Below are 18,472 nucleotides of genomic sequence, written 5' to 3'. Positions count from 1 at the left end.
TATTCGCTTACTCATCAACAAGACTGCAGACCCCAAATCGAGAAAGCAATTAGATGATTGCTTCAAAATCTATGATATTTCTATTAGCGAAATAGAAGATGCAAAAACTGCGTTGAAAGCTCATGACTACCGAACAGTAAATGTTGCATCTGATAGTTGCATGACTAATGCTGAAACCTGTAGTGATACATTAGCAACTAGTGCACCCCCTCTCCCACAAGAGAATAAAAATATGTATTATCTTTGTGAGACATTTGTGGTTGTTTCTAATCATCTACTATGAGATTGTCTAGTTAAATATTTATGTACATAATGGCATGCAAAATAGTATATTTGATATTATCGGCCACTTTCTATATAATACAAATAAAAATTGTCTCGGTTTTTCTTGATTCGAGTTGAGGACACGTGATAGATGTGGCATGATCTCCTCTTTGGAACATGGGCTATAAAATCACCCTAACTTGGAAAAAAAAAATGTATATATTTATTTACAAAAAATTATATATTAAATTAACTTATTTTGACCACCCTAATAAAAATATTGAACACTCTGACTTGAGAATCACAAGATTTTGAGTTCAACAAAAATAAGAATAATGCTACATCCACAACATTTTCACAATAATTTCACAAAAAAATCATATGTGATATTCTAATTTGAGCTCAATACATACATCATTTTTTTACCCAATAATAACAACTTGTTGCATAAGATTTGTTGTGAAAATATTGTGGATGTAGTATTATTCTTATTAGTAGATCATAGGCCTTATGAGAACCCAAAGGACCCATGGTTCTATGAGAACACTCTTACAAAATGTACGTTTTTAGATCCTTTAAAACACAAGTTGTTTAACCTAGTTATTTAGCCAAGTGATTACTTAGATAAATTATTCAGATCTAGGTTAACACAATAAAAACATATCATGTAAATAATGAGGAAATATAAAGAACACACAATATAATAACCCAAGAAAACTAAATCGGTAAAAAACCTGGGGCGGATTTGACCTAACTATCTTCAAGGTAAAACAAATCCACTATGAAAAAATTGAAGTTTGTACAATAGAACTTAGACCACTAACATTCTATTTCTACCTCGAGTAGAAAACTTACTACCACGACCACGTGACAGCTCCGAGTCCACAGACTACTTCTTTCTTTGATCCACTGCAACCACAAGTTCTCCTACTTGTGACTTTGAGACTCCACTCAAAGGTTTCAAATCTTCTTTAAGTTCCTTATGTAGCAATTGAAGCGATCACCAAATTCTTGACATAAATCTTGATCTTGATAACCTAAGTGTGTATGAAGGTAAACACATCTAGATCTCACAAGAGATTCAACACATAGTACTTCAAAGACTTCTAAAACGTAGCTAGGGTTTTTCCTTTTATACTTGGAGTAAAAAATAAAACCCTACACGTCATATGGGCTTGGGTTGAATTGGAAATTCTGCAGATTAACAATCTACACGTGGTTCAATCGATCGAATCTAATTTTCGATTGATCGAGCCTTACAGATTTAGTCCAATAAATTCTGCAATCACTCGATTCCAATTTTATAAATAAACATACTTTGAGCAAGTCTAAATCTAGACTAAATGTTTTGATCATGATTTGTCAACATAATAAAAATTGAAGTTCTAATACATTTAGTTCCTAAAGTCTTAGAACTTAACACAAAAGAGTTTAAAGGATCACAAAGAGTGGGCAAGAGCCCAACAATGAAAGAAGAAAAGAAAAAACCATGTATAAGGTGAGCAAGACCCAAGAAAATGGTACAAATGAAATTGTCCTCGAAAGGGATCCCAAAAACCCCAGCAAAAAAGGAAGCAAACCCATGGAAAGGAAAGAAAGAGGAGACACAAATGGGTGCGAAGGCCCATAAATGAGTGTGAAAAAACCTACAAATGGAATTAGTTGTCCTCGTAAAGGACCCAAGAAGAGGAAGACAAAAAAATGAGTAAAAATAAGTCCTAAGACTCAATTCCATGAATGAAATTCCACAAAAACAGATCCACAAAAGTAGTTCGACGAAAGTAAACATCATGAGTTATGGAACTGAAAAAGACCAAACAAGGGCATCATCTCTCTAATCCATGGTCCAATCCCATGGAAAATCTCAATTTTGCAGTAAGAAAGAAGTGGTTTAGTCAATGGGGGAGTGGTTTCCAGTGAATGGTGGAACTTGTAGTTTTTCCCTTAGTTAATGTGTTAGCTTGGAATGCATGAACCAATGATTTGACTACCGCGTGCATGATATCTCCCTACTATTCCCTCTCAATTTTTCCTATCAATCAAGTTGTCATCTATTACATTGAATGCCCTACCTACTCCTTTGACTTTCGATGAAGGCATCTTCCTTTTGTAGCTAAAGCCAAATGCTCTTTCCAAGTTATAATTGTCAAAATAAGCTAAGTTTGCAGGCAACCCTCTGTCCAATGTAAGTCTACTGAACTACTTTAGATTCATGGCAGAAAGCCATAGTTTACCCAGCAAACCAAAGGCATCTCTGTCTAGAGGAACCAAACCATATCTACTATAAAAAAAACACCAAAGAATAACAAAAGGGAGAAGAAGAGGGAAGAAGAAATGGGGAAGTCCAAAAGAGGAGATGGCTTTATCCTACCTCTTCCAAATCTTCAAAAATATCACTTAGCCTCTAAAAGACCTTCTACAAAAACATGCACACATCAGTACTCACTCTCTCCCATTAAAATAAAATCTTCTTCTTACTATGCATATTATTATATGGGTTTTGCTAATGAGTACCCTTAGGGTACTCATTAATAATCTATTTAAGGAAAGTTTTAATACCACTTTTATGAGAAATGAAAAAAGCTGTCAAAATATTAATTACTTTTTTTTTTTTCATTTCCCATAAAAACTTTTTTTATATGGATTATTAACTAGTGCTCTAAGGGCACTCGTTAGCATTTCCCTTATTATATTTTACATTTCTTGGTGCTTCAATAGAAGTTTCCATGGACCATGTTAACTTAAATGTTTTACAATAAGAGTTCTTTAGTAGAATATCATAATAATACCACACTACAACACCACTCTTGAGAAATTGCATCATCTCTCCCAAGGAACTATTGCAGAATATTAGAATAGTACCACGCTAGAGTTTTGCAAAGGAACCACTGCAACATCGCTCTCAAAGAACTACTACAGAATGTTAGAATAGTACCCCACTAGAGTTCTGTGGTGGAACCACAGCAACATCGTTCTTAGGAAACCGCAACATCACTCCCAAGGAACCGCTAAAGAATGTCAAAACAATACCATATCAGAATTTTGTAGAGGAACTACCACAACATCGTTGCCGAGGAACCGCTAAAGAATGTCATATAGTACCATATCAAAGTTCAACAAAGGAGCTCTATTGCAAAATTATTTCACAATAAAATACACGATAAGCCTTAAATATTCTATTTTTAATCTCCTTTCTATTGTGAATATTATAAAATATTGCTTTACTCATTTTATAGGGGAAAAAAAGTCATTTTACAACATTTAAACACTTACAATGTTATTTTATTGCTTAGGAGAAAGCGTGGCCATAGCAATATAGCATGCCAAAGGGTGACCCGTTGGCACAAGTTCCAGTCTAGACTTCCTAAACAACCTTGGGTCTAATTGCCAACATATCGAAGCACAGCACATGTATTGGTTAAAAAACAACCCTCAACAAAAAGAACAATTAGGATTAGAAATAAACAAAGAAAAATCAGGATTAAGATGTAAGACTATTAATATAAATTTTTTTAATAATAAATTATATATACACATAATGCATTTAAAGGGAAGGAGAAAGTAGCTCCTGAGTCTTGAGACATGAACATTTGCAAATATAATCTGATGTTGTCTAACAATCATTTCGTGAATTTTAGTTAGTTCAACTAGTAAAGGTTTTTTGTCGTCAAAGAAGTGATCTGTGTTTGAATCCCTACTATAACAAAAACTAATTGATATCTTGATCTAATAATAAAGAGTGATTATCATGTAGCAAATATCACAATGTACATATCTCATAAGAAAGTGTACAATCACTAATGTATAGAAACCAAAAAGAACTTAATTAATATACATACGTACACACACACACACACATATATATATATATATATATATATATATATAATTTGATTTGATTTGATTGGTTTTGTACAAATTCTCACATGAAGAAGAACAACAACAAATGTTTTTTTTTTTTTTTTTTTTCTCAGAAGTAGTAGCAACGTTCTTTTATTTTGTATTTTTCCTTCTAGATTAAAATACTACTTTATTTTCCCTTTTTTCTCCTCCTTTGCTTTTATATTATTTTCAAAAGTAGTAACAATATTCTTTCTATTTTTTTTATTATAAAACTTGACCCACAGAAAAGATCGATAATCAACTATTTATACGGTAAAATATATCTACAACAAATATTATTAAAAAAAACCAAATTTTATTATTAAAAAAATTTCAAATTTTTTTTTTTCCTTCTTAGAATGGATTTTAGAGTTCCTCTCAACAAATTCGAGCAGCCTCTGATAAATTTAATAGTTTACGTTCATCTTTTTTCATTTTGTGTTATCATTCTTTGCGTATGGAATATAATGATAGATCACCACATCCATACTTATCCATGTATTAATTGAAAATGTGGTTATTTCTCACTCTGTCATACTCAGAAAACAATACATGACCACATTTTCCAACCATGTCATCAATACCTAAAATGGACTCTCTCGCTCCCTCTCTCATACATTTAACAACTATTAGTCATTTCAAGTCTCAATTATGCTCGACTGAAATGAAACGAAGACTTTGTTAAGATGCAAGGAAATAAATTATGTCTTCAAACGACACCGTGTCAGCTTAATGGAATAACAAAGATGCTCACATAACTGACTAGAGCACAGTCGTTCTACTAAAGTAACAAAGTTGTTCTACTAAAGTAAAGCACAGCCGTTTAAGCAAAGGAACACAAAGATGCTCACATAACTGACTAGAGCACGTGTGAATATGAAACCAATCAGCTTTGGACACATGGCAGAAGTTAGTTACCACAAACTTTGTATTTCCAGTTTTCCTGCTTAGTTGGAACATATTTATTTAGAGCATTCACGTCAACTCGTGCAAGACTTTATGTTTATTTTAGCGTAAAAACTTTCTTTTTCTATTTTATATATTCTCTTTTCAAAACATCTTACACCAGATTATTTATTTCACACTACATTTTATTAAAATATATTTTTTTCTTAATTTTTTAAATCATTTATTTTTTTTCGTACACAACAACCATCATCCACTCTCTTTCTTCATACTTGAAATACGTAAAGAAAGAATAAACAATTAAATACAAAATGAATAGTGTCAGTATAAATTTACTCGGTTACTATAGCAAACTTGTAAATTTACATAATTATACATAGATTGATGTAGGTTATTTTTAGGAAAAATAGTGTAAATTTTGCATATTCTTTTATTATACACAGATTAATGTAAATGCTCTTAATTAGTTCATCTTCTTCATTTTGATGCTTTGGTTTTGTATATATATAGAAACAGAGCTTTACTTGTAATTATTCATTCTTACTCTTTGGTTAATAAGAGACAATGTTTTATTTCATAAATTTATTTTTAGACTCGGATTTTTTTTTTAATTTTAATCCTAACTTCAATTTTATATGGCTCAACTTTGAAACGTTCACCGAGTCCATTAACGTGGATATTAGTTGTTGTAATTTAAGATCACATTTTAATGTATTTATTTAGGTTCACAATTAACTTTGACTCTTTCTATGGGTTTCACAATCATAAGTTTCAGCATTTGAAATATAGAAATGAGTGATCGCCTCAAAATCCTGAACACTTTTTCTCTTCATATATGAATCTGTGAATGATTTTTCCATAAATTACTCCAACTACAAAATATAAATTAAAATTTATAATCTAGTTATATAGTCTTAAAAAACATTGCAGAACTGAATATCTCTCTATAATAATTCCGCATACTAGTATCATTCCTATCAATATGATCAAATTTGGAATACAAATAAAATATAATAATGTTAGGGCCATATTTTTCATTAGTTGGCATATCCTTTGACAAAATAAAATTTACTTGTATTTGGATAGTTCTAACTAGATTCTAAAATATCATGAAATATGTCTTACAAACAAAACAAGTGGTATTATTAAAGATATGAAGATTGTACCAAGAAACAAGTGTGAAAAGTTTAAAAGAGTGAACCTCAACACAAGCTCGATACAAGTTTCTATCAAAGATTTAATGAACCTCGATACAAGCTCAATACTACTTGATCTATTGAGCTTCAAAGTTCCAGAATTCCAAAATTTTTTTTTGGCCCATGATGACTTGGAGTTCTAAGGTTTCAATTCGTTCACTAAACTTCTAGATAATATAAACAGATTATTTTATAGCCGTCATCATACATAGAGACTCACATAGAGAATATATACACTTATTGCGAAGCTACTGTGCTCTTATGTGCCTTAGGGTTTTGTGATCTAAGTGCTTCCTTCTATTCAAGTGTATTGAAGAACTTAGCATCCAAGAATAAGTTTCAAGTTGCTGGGAGTTAGTTACAGACTGGATCCGTGCAAAAGGAATAAGTCTACAAAATCAAGACCAATTAGGGATTGGCGTGAGAATTTTACTATAGGTTTGTACTTTGAAAGGTTTTCTCCATTAATCAACAAATCACCGTGTCAATTTATTTTCCGCTACATTCTAGATTATTTGGTAATTTATTCATGCCTCCATGATATGATATGTAATTTGACCTAATTAATCAACTTGGGTAACTGAATTAATTAATTGGGGGCAACCTATAACTCAACAAATAACCTTTTTTTTTTTTTTTTTTGGAAGGCAATTACTTCAGCACTTCAAAGAAAAACAGTTTCAATATGTATTAAAGTTTCAATACCTTACAAATTAGAACTTTCTAGAAAGGAAAGGATATCACAAACTAAACAGATTGACAATACCGAATACAACTACAAGCAATTGCCAATCTTCCAACTATTTGATAAAATCACAAAGAAAATTCTTAAATATTCTTGAGGACAAAAGGCCTTAAGAAATTCAAGAAAGTTACAAGCAGGACTATGACCCCAATAAAAGTTGCAGCCTCTCCAAATATCACCAAAATATATTGTTCTCAAGGATCCCATATTACGGTTACAATCGTTGTCATAGTAGTCATTCAGCTGTTGAGCGAGTTCATGGTAACAGGATGTATTTTGCTCTATTTCTAGGCCAAGTTTGTTAACCATAGAGGCAACTGCTTTGTTGCTGCCTAACTTATTAACAATAATCCCTCTCTCAACAAGCAGCTCCACATCATCTCTAGTGTTGATAAGAAAATCCAATAGCACTATATAATTGCATATGTAAGTTTTAAATGGATAATGACACAGCTCCAGTGCCATGAGGCTTCGGAAAATGCCTTCAGTTTCATCATGTACCTCCAAGCATGGGACTTCTAAGAAAGTTTGCGTATTCACCAAGCATGGAAAGTAGTCCAAGCACGGTAAGCAATGCAAGAGCCATGAGCAAGTGAAGCAAGGAAATATTTCCGTAAGCTTACTTTTCTTGAAATTTATGTCGAGTAACCGTCTTCTCCCTTCAGCCCTTTTGAATACCACTCCTGCCTCATCTAGCTTTTTTGCATTATAAAGAGTTTCAATAGGTCGTCCAGTCTTTACAAAATTGGTTGGATAGTAGAAATGTCTCATCAAATCAGTAAAATGTTTTATTTCTAATTCCTTCTCATCAATGATTGTTTCTTTCTCCTCGATATTGGGAAAAAGGTACTTACTTACAAGCATAAGAGTATCTCCAACAGAGCATGCATAGCTAAAATATAGAGAGTGAAATTGGAAAAAAGAGGAAAACTGTGCTTCAATAGCCTCTCTAAAACCAGTTTTTTTTTTTTTTTTTTTTTTTTTTTTTTTTTTTTGCTCATGAACAAGCTCATCAAGTCTGATGAGCTACTGTTCATTCTTCAAATCCTTTTTTTCTATTATAATAATTAGGTGTTGAATAAAAAAATGTTTGAAGATGTGTAGTTGTTAAAAAAAGAATAAATAATGAATGAAGAAATAATATTTAAATGAGATAGAGAATGAGATAGAGAGTCTGTTGGAAAGTGTATTTGAAAAAGTTGGTAGATAAAAATAAAAGTCACTGTTCATTCTTCAAACAATACAAAAATTTGCTGATTCTGCTGGAGATGCTCTAAGAAAGGAACTATATTTGTTTTGTTTAGGATTGAAATTTTTTGCATATAACTCGTCAAGAATAAAAAATGGAAGTTGATTCTCAAGTAATAGCAAGTCTTGTGTTATGTGCTTCCTCAGCAATGGTGTACTCGTTATACAATCGTTTCTATCTTCTCTCCCATTGCTTTCATTTTCTCTACACGCAGTAGACTTCAAGAAGTGCTCAATGATAAATGCAGAATCCAATAGAACCATTTTCACGAAATCTTCGCTGCTAATATCAAAAATCTCATCGGAACAACGACGGATCTTTAGTTCATTTGCTTCAATAACACTTGCAATATCCTTGTGGTCTTTCCCAGTACGATAGCAAAGTTCCCTGAGATATCTTAGTTTCAGCATTTCCATGGCACATAGTTCATTTCCATGGCACATAGCAAAGGGCCTATTGAAATTGTTAGTTTCTAAATGTTTAGAACAATTGGCAAATCGTGAACATAAACTTGTCTAGATATAGATCTTAGAGTCTATAGGTTTTATTAGACAATGCTCAAGGTGATTCAAGTCAAGATTCAAGAACATACAAGCTGCAGAAAGAAGATTTCATAATCTGTCTGGCTCGACCGATCGAAAGACATGCTTGACCGATCGAAAGTCGTATCTGCAGAATTTTAATTAAGCCCAAATAGCAATTCAAGCCCATTTAAGATTAGGGTTTCTAATCTACCTCTCCCAGTATATAAAGGAAACCCTAAGCACGTTTTTGTGGGGCTTTTTAGAGAGAAAAAAGTGTGCCTCTTTTGTATTTAGGGTTTTGTTCCTAAAAAGCTCTCTTATGTTTTCTACCAGTGCTATTCCTTGAAGAATCTCAAGATCCGGTATTGTAGAAGTTGTTGCCTTCTCTTGTCATCAAAGGTGTTGATGATCTAAACCTTCAAGGGTGGTCTTGGAGTCACAAACAGGAGAGTTTGTGTTGCTAAACCTTTGAGTGGGATCTCAAAGTCACGAACGGGGGTGTTTGTGTTTTGCAAAGGCCAAAGAAAGAAGGAGTCAGTGGATTCGGAGCTTGCACGTGGTCGTGTCAGTAAGTTCTACTGGTTGGTAGCATTAGGAAGTCAAGCGGGGGTGCTTGTAAGTCCTTTTGTATGAACTTCGATTCTTTCTAGTGGATTTGCTTTTTACCTTGAGGATAGGTAGGTTAAATCCTCTCCAGGTTTTTTACCGGTTTGGTTTTCCTGGGTGATCATATCATTGTCTTATTTATTTTCCGCTGTTGTGCATGATATGATTGTTTTGATTGTAATAACTTAGACTTAAAATTGGACTATGTAAAAACTTGGCTAATTAACTAGGTTAAATCAATTGTTTTAAGGGGTCTAAAAACTGACAAGTGGTATCAGAGCAGGTAGCTCTTTTGTTTTTGATCCTTTGATCTTTGAGCTGATCCTTGACCCCTGTTGTCATGGATAATTTGAAGTGTCTTTTTTATCATGTTTCTGCTCATGCTTCTGTTGATTTTATTGATGCCTGTGAAACTCTTCGTAAGGAATTATTGAAATCTATGAAAATTGCTAAGAAATTCAAGGAAGAGTTAAAATTGGTTAATCTTGAAAAAGATGAATTGATTGTTAGATTAGATGAATCTAATAAAAAGAATGAATTTTTGAGAAATCAAATTTCCTCTCAAGATGAGAAGATGAAAAGCTTGGAACAAAAGTTAGTTGAATCTAAAGCTAAAATTGAAAATTTGACTTATACCAAGTCTGCTATTGATAACAAAAGTATTTCCGTTTCTCTTAAGCCTGAAACTGAGAAAGTTTATATCCCTCCTTTTAAGAGGAATAATAAAGAAAATGCTTATTTTGCTAGGTTAGACAAAGGTAAAAGTTCTGATGTAAACGCTGAAGTTTCTAAACCTAAGTCTAAACCTACTGTTAGAGAGCATAATAAATCTGTTTTTGTGCCTACCTGTCACCTTTGTGGTGTTGTTGGCCATATTAGACCAAATTGTTCTTTGTTGAGGCAAGAACCAAAGCCTGTGACCGGAAACCCCACTAGGAATACTGATGTTCCTAAATTTGTTCCTGTCTGTCATTTTTGTGGTGTCCGTGGTCACATTCGTCCTAATTGTCATAAACTGAAATTTAAGCATTCTATGTTTCAGTCTAGGATTTGTGATGATATTTCTCTTGCTATAAGTCCATATAAATTGTTTCATATTCTTTTGAAAAATTTGAGCTTGTTGGCTTGTGAAAAGAATTTGCAGGATTTCAGTCTTTCTCAGAAGATTGGTGTAATCCCTCAAATACACTCTGCTTCACATGGATTTTCACCTACAAAGCCGAAAACTCGTGCTAGATGGGTGAGAAAAGATTCTCTAAGGTGAGTGTTGCTGACTTGTCCCTGATTTAATTCTTTCAATTGTTTGTGGACATGTCTTGATTCTATTTTTGGTTGTTTTGTTTTTTAGGTTGTTTTTTTTTTTTTTTTTTTTTTTTTTTTTTTTTTTTTTTAAATAAAATCCAAAAACATTGAAAAATTTTCAAAAAGACAAAAATATTTTATTTTGAGTCTTATTTTATTTTTCTTGAGGATTACATGAATTATGATATCTCTCTCTTGATTTAGAACATGCTTGACATTGTGGAGAAACTTGAATAGTATGTGTTTTATAAGAGCTAAGCTATTTTTGATTTTATGTGAGTATGTACTAGTTTGTACATGTACTCAAGGGTCAATTAAGAAATTGATATTTCTTGTTTGTGTACCCTCTATAGCTTAGTTAAGCACTGTCATGCATTACATTTGCATTGTTCATTTAGCATAATATGTGCTTTTTTGTTTTTGGTCATAAATTTTTTAAAACCAAAAAGATTTTTGTATTTTGTATTTCACATCTTGGATTTATAATCAAAGATTGGCCATATTATCTTTACATAACAAGTTTATGTACCTTGTTTAGCCTTGATGAGCTTACTTATTGCACTTTACTAGTTGAAACTTTGTAGTGTATATTGTGTGGGAAAGATGTTTATGGTGTTTATCACTTTGTCTTAATCTTGAAGTCACATGTTATTTGACTGTCGGACTTGATCCTTTTGAGAAAGGCATAAATAACCATCTCACCACTGTTCACTAGCCAATCATGAACACCTTAGTGCATATCATAAGATTTTGTGCCTGAGAAAGTGTAGCACATGCACAAAAAGAATATAAGGTGAAGCCTCAGTAAAAGTGCTTAATTCTTAAAATTTAATTGGTGTGTACTATTAGGCTTGATGCCAAACTCACATAAACTTAAAATTGGAATGTATATTATGAGGCATAAATACAAGAAATTTACATGATTGCAAGCTTATGATCTAGGAGATGTGAGAGTTATATGATGTAACTCTTTTGGTGATAGTCTCTTTTAAATTCTATGTAATGAATTTTGTAGACTTTGTGATTGATTGCTATTCACATATCACCTCACATGTATCTCAAGCTTTTACTAGTTGCACACACTACACAAGTTACTCTTTGTTAAACTTGGTACATTATATTGTGTGTGATCTTGTTGTGGCCATCCAAAATTAAAGTTCCTTGATTTTGATGCAAAATGTGCTTAATGTTTGAGTTTTTGAGGACAATTGGTTGAAAAACTTGTTTTTGGAAGATCTGGGTTGTATTCAAGTTTTTTTTTGAAAAATTTTTCGTCTCATACTCATGCATTTTTTTTTTTTTTTTTATTTTTTATATAAAACAATGTGCTTTGAGGAGTTTCTGCATTAAAATGCTCTGTTTTTCAAAAATCTGATTTTTCCAGATTTTCGATCGATTGAACCTATTTTTCGATCAATCAAAATTGCGATTAAAATTTTTGGTTTAAGTTTGCCTGACTCGATTGATGTTCGATCGATTCTCGATCGATCAAAACTGAAAAATTTTCAGTTTCTGAGTTTTTGACCAAACTTTTATCATGAATCATTTATGTTTAGGATTCACATGCATTGCATTGTTTTCTGTATCCATCTTGCAGTTTTGCGGTAATATCTCTCTTTGTTTTCACACATAACATGCATACACTTTGCTAAATTGGGTACTCAACTTGATTTAAAAATTGATTGATTAATTTTTGAATTATGTACTTTCTAGTATATGCTATTTTTATGTGTGAACTGTAGAAAATATTTTTCTTAAGAGATATTATGGATAATCAATGTGCAAATATTTTCTCTACTCATGCAACTGTTTATGGGTCACATAGTGCCATGTTTGCATTTTATTGAAAGAGAGAATATTTTTCTTCATGTGTATCCTTAACTTAGTTTTTTTTTGAACTTGGTTTGTGTCTTTTTCTTTATCCCATACCCCTAATTTCCCCCCAAAACTATTTTTCCCAAAACTTGTTTTGTTTTTCCTATTTTTATAGGGGGAGAAATTTTTTTTAACCCTTGTTGTTCTTAGGGGGAGTTGTTGCTCTTCATAGGGGGAGTTGTCTCTATTTTCTCTTACTCTGTTGCATATGTTTTCTGTCTACCTTCTGATTAGGTAGTCTTTGTCAATATGTGACAAAAAGGGGGAGACATAGATGACCTGTTTGTTTTGTTTAGGGGGAGAAAAAATTGTTTTTCAAAGGGGGAGAATATAAAAACTTTTTGATGTATCTAACTTAGGGGGAGAGTTAGAATTTACTTTTATTTTTTATATTCTGTTTCATATTATTGTTTATATGTCTTTCTTTCCACACATGCGGTGATGTGTTTGTTGAGTGTTTCAGGAAAGACAGGTGCATTCTGATCAAGACCTTCTACCTCTTCTTGCAACTTCTAGGTTAGGAGTCTTAGATTGGGATTTGTGATGTAATTGGGCATTTTATTGTATTGGGTTGTTCTTGTATTTGAGCATTTAATTTTGTATGAAAGTTTTGTCACGAATTGCCAAAGGGGGAGTTTGTTAGGTTCTAAATGTTTAGAACAATTGGCAAATCATGAACATAAACTTGTCTAGATATAGATCTTAGAGTCTATAGGTTTTATTAGACAATGCTCAAGGTGATTTAAGTCAAGATTCAAGAACATACAAGCTGCAGAAAGAAGATTTCATAATCTGTCTGGCTCGACCGATCGAAAGACAGGCTCGACCGATCGAAAGTCGTATCTGCAGAATTTTAATTAAGCCCAAATAGCAATTCAAGCCCATTTAAGATTATGATTTCTAATCTACTTCTCTCAGTATATAAAGGAAACCCTAAGCACGTTTTTGTGGGGCTTTTCAGAGAGAAAAGAGTGTGCCTCTTTTGTATTTAGGGTTTTGTTCCTAAAAAGCTCTCTTATGTTTTCTACCGGTGCTATTCCTTGAAGAATCTCAAGATCCGGTATTGTAGAAGTTGTTGCCTTCTCTTGTCATCAAAGGTGTTGATGATCTAAACCTTCAAGGGTGGTCTTGGAGTCACAAACAGGAGAGTTTGTGTTGCTAAACCTTTGAGTGGGATCTCAAAGTCACGAACGGGGGTGTTTGTGTTTTGCAAAGGCCAAAGAAAGAAGGAGTCCGTGGATTTAGAGCTTGCACGTGGTCGTGTCAGTAAGTTCTACTGGTTGGTAGCATTAGGAAGTCAAGCGGGGGTGCTTGTAAGTCCTTTTGTATGAACTTCGATTCTTTCTAGTGGATTTGCTTTTTACCTTGAGGATAGGTAGGTTAAATCCTCCCCAGGTTTTTTACCGGTTTGGTTTTCCTGGGTGATCATATCATTGTCTTATTTATTTTCCGCTCCTATGCATGATATGATTGTTTGATTGTGATAACCTAGACTTAAAATTGGACTAAGTAACAACTTGACTAATTAACTAGGTTAAATCAATTGTTTTAAGGGGTCTAAAAACTGACAGAAATTAACTTTGGAGTGTAGGCTTCTTTGTTTACCCTGCGAAGTTTCTTAGGGACTTTGTAGATGCTACATTCATTCCACTGGGCTGGCTCCATGACCAGTGGAATTTCAATGGCCAACTCTTCGCATCTCATTTCTTTTGCAGTTGTATCTAGAAACGAAAGAACTTCTTTTCTAAGTGAATCAGCAGCATTAACAAGCTTGGCCATCTTTTCCAATAATCAACAAGTTCACTTTTCCTAGTGACAAATAAACAACAATCATCCCATCAAAAATAAAATAAAATAAAATAAACAACAATCATAATCACTAGAATAGAATCATTAATTCCAAAGCTTATTTCAATTAAAACACAAAAATAATAATGATGAACTCGTGAAGAGCCTTGTAGCTTGATATTTCCAACAGAGGTTCAAATTTCCCTCCCCTGTTATTGTAAGTTTGTAACAATCATATTATCAAACTCGTAGTCACCTGCCACCATTAAGGATGAAATTCTAATTGGGCTACAATATATATATATATATATATATATATATATATTAAAGGTAAAAGGTCAAAGATGAAAATAATCTCAAAGTTTAAGGCTCAAAAATGTACTTTGGTCTTATTAAAAGTTATCCAATTTGTAAATTTACATTTGACTATTTAAAAAAAAAAAAAGATTTGTTATCGAATGTCTCAAGGGCATTAATTTGTTAGTAAACTATTTTAAGAAAGTTTTTATGAAAAAAAAAAAAACTAACATTTTTTAGCCTTAAATAATGTGGTAGTGGGTTTTTCTCCACATTTTATTTAGTTAGTGGTGATATGGTAGTTTCTTTAATAAAAAAAAAAAAAAAAAAAAAACAGTTATAAAAGTACTGGAGGGAAAGCAAGCTCTTCCTATAAAAGTAATATCAAAACTTTCCTAAAATACTTTATTAAAAAATTCCTTAGAGACACCAGTTAACTAGACCCATAAAAAAAAACTTTAAATTTTGTTAAGATTCTATAATAGAATGGTTTTAATTTTTCATGTACGCATCACAATTGTCTAATAAGTAATACATGAGAAATTTATTGACAAATATGGTTATAATATGATGATATGAACATTATATTCAGCCAAGAAATGTAAAAGATACAAGAAATCTTAAAAAATCAACTTTACATTTCGAAGGTACAAGTTCATGTTAGAGCAGGAGAATTGTTCACCTATTGGAGCTTTTTATGTAATAACAAATCAATAGCATAGTATCAAATAAGTGAAGACATGAATAAATCAATATTAAGAGAAAATGAAAAAATAAAAAAACAAAGAAAGTCTTCTAATATTTGAGAGGATTTTTTTTTTTTTGGAATAGTCAATTGTGAGTAGTGAAAAATAATGGTAAATCCACTTAAAAAGTAGTGAACAAAAAGTATTTACCACTTACAATCAACTGTTTCAATATGTTATAAAATTAAATATCCCTAAATTTATTAATGTTTTTATTCTGGATGCCCCATATGAATTGAAAATGACTTCTATTATTAAAATGACTTTTATGAGAGAGAAATGTTATGTCCACGTTATTTTCACAACAAATTCTAAGAAGCAAGTTGTTATGGATTGTTATTAGTTGACAAAAAAGTAATTTTAGTGAAGGGTTTAAATTTGAACTAATAACAACTTACCACCTATAATTTGTATGAAAGTATTGTAAAAAATGTTGTGCACTTAGCATTTCTATGTATGAAATGGTGAATAGAAATCGCATCAATAAATCTTCTTTCTAATCACAAATTAAAAAAATAAATTGTATGAAGCTTTATTTTGACGAAAACTGTAACCTTAAATAAGCCGAGGTGATATATGGAGTTTTTATATAGTTTTTTAGATCAATTGAACAAAGCTAATTTACACTTACATCTACTTTTTATCCATATATTGAGATAAAAGTTACTATATTTTATCCAAAACAATAATAATAATTATAATAACTTTGCCTCTTCTCTCCAATTATAATCTAATTATATATAATCTGTTTTCTTTTCATCTTTTTTTTCTTGGTGAATTTCTTTAATGTATTTTCTTTAGGACAAATTTTAGTTACAAAATTGGTTAAAACCTGAGACTACAACCTAACTCACTAAAATAAAAATTACTACATATTTTGAAAATCTAACCATTGAATTGCATATACTTTACGATCTTAATATACATGTCAAATTGTGTGTTAATCAGATATTAATTACTATATGATTTATAAGTTTATATTTTATGCATAATTTTAAACTACAAAAACTTGTAATTGAAACAATTTATTGATGACATAACTATTGATCTTTAATTTTCTAGAAATTTTGCAAGTATGGAGGAAATAAGAAGAAGATATAATCTAATGGTAGATTTTTCAAAATTCACCTCCTATAAAAAGATATTGTGTAAGGTTGTAGGTTTAGGTTACAACCAATTTGTAGCTAAACTTTGTCATTTTAATTGAAATATTAATTTTTCTATGAAGAAGATAAGGTTTAAACAAAATGGGAAAAAAGAACATTATTATTACTATTATCTTTAAAAACTAATATAAAAAACCTAATAGAACCTTAAATATTTTATATAATAATTTATTCCCCTTCATAAAATTTATACAATAAGCAATAAAAAAAATTGGGATAATTACATAGTAACATAAATTTACATTAGTAAGCTTGGTGTCTATATTACAACTTATTCATGCAAAAAATCCTTTATAGGTAAACAAAATATAATAAATCTGAGATTATATTGTTGGTTTTATTACATTCAAACATCACTTAATATTCACTTGGACTGCTTTTAGTTTTTGTATCAAGTATTATGTGCATGTTTGCATGTGTGCACATGAGCATATATGTTTATAAAAATTTTGCACCTTTTGAAGTCTAATCTTGGCTCCGCCACCGTATGGTGTAATACATGTATTTAAGTAACTATGAATATATATATATATATATATATATATATATATATTTATATATATTTTTTTTGCAAATTAAAATCCTTTCAATTTTTTTGACCAAGATTTATGTAGCACCAAATGAATACCTGAAAACATTGAAAATTATCCGAAAAATATTTTACTCCACACAAAACACTATCTTAATCTATATATATATATATATATATATATATATAACCGAAGCCTCTCAAGCTCCCATAATTTTCCACGTCATCACTATTTTATTTTTATTTTTATTTTAGATTCTTTTTATTTTAGGTTTTATATCTTATATATTTATTATTTCTCTTCAATGTGTAATTATCTTATTAAGTGTTACAATAGTTTAGTTTAAATAAAATTCTATTAGATATATGGTTCAAGAGCTTGAAAATTCTAATTCAACTAAAATTCTATAACAAAAATTTCAACAAATATAAACCCTTGCCAAGGTCAAAACTCTTCATACTCACTAAAATTTTCACAAAGAAAACACACACGGCAAATTAAAGCCATGGTAGGAAGCATGAAGGTTCAGAAGAAACAGAGAATTAAAAGAGATGATGACAAAGACGAAGACGACATAATTGAAAGTTCATACTCTTATGATTTCCATTTTTTGTTTTTGTTTTTTATTCTACACTTTTTCACTATAACGTATTATAAAAATCAGTGCTCAAAAACTGTTTTCCTCATAATTTATATATAGATAAGAAGAACTAACTTTTAATTATTTTAAGTTTAATATGAATTCACACAACCAAACGTTAACCATTGTTTTCAAGCCACTCCAAAAGTTGAGCTGTTCAAGAGGTTTTGTAGGCTTGGTTTTTAATTTTTAAGTACTGTTTTTAATTTTTTTAAATATAATCCTCAACCACAACAACTAAATCATGATCTAATATATTTTTTGTGGTCGGTTATAGATCTTTTAAGATATTCGTTAGGATTGATCACACATATATATATATATATATATATATTCGTTATTATCATTTTATTTAAATAAAATTATTTTTGTTTAGTCAAAACTTAATAAGGAGTGAAACTCTATCTCTTTAACAAGTTCAACTTAAACTCAAACTCATCATTATCATTTTTTTAAAACAAAATTATTTTTGTTTGATCAAAACTTAACAATGAGTAAAACTTTATCTTTCTAATAAGTCCAACTTAAATTCAAACTCAAACGTTGATAATCTATATAAAAACAAAGATTCTGATAAGAGTCAAAAACAAAAATTCAACTTTCTTCTTTGATTAATGAATTTTATGTCAAATTTGTTTATATTGTTATTATTAATAAAATTTCAATTCAACATATGTGGATATTTGTTTATATTGTTATTAATGAATTTTATCTTTTATGTCGAATTTTTTATTTGCTTTCATATGTGCCTGTGAT

The 18,472-nt window shown here is 30.9% G+C and overlaps 1 protein-coding gene across 1 annotated transcript; it reads right to left on the bottom strand.

Annotated features, from left to right (window-relative positions):
• Positions 1–7,023: 7,023 nt before the first annotated feature.
• Positions 7,024–8,658, bottom strand: LOC115985065 (UPF0481 protein At3g47200-like). The gene is made up of 2 exons (XM_031108036.1): positions 8,321–8,658; positions 7,024–7,885 (listed from the first exon to the last, which is right to left on the bottom strand). The coding sequence occupies exons 1-2, from the start codon at positions 8,656–8,658 to the stop codon at positions 7,024–7,026; spliced, it is 1,200 nt and encodes a 399-aa protein (XP_030963896.1).
• Between the last annotated feature and the right edge of the window lie 9,814 nt (positions 8,659–18,472).

Source organism: Quercus lobata, chromosome 4 (assembly GCF_001633185.2).
Source record: "Quercus lobata isolate SW786 chromosome 4, ValleyOak3.0 Primary Assembly, whole genome shotgun sequence".
Taxonomy (NCBI): domain Eukaryota; kingdom Viridiplantae; phylum Streptophyta; class Magnoliopsida; order Fagales; family Fagaceae; genus Quercus; species Quercus lobata.
The sequence above is the reverse complement of the archived record's forward strand: the minus strand, read 5'-3'. Positions and strand labels throughout refer to the sequence as shown.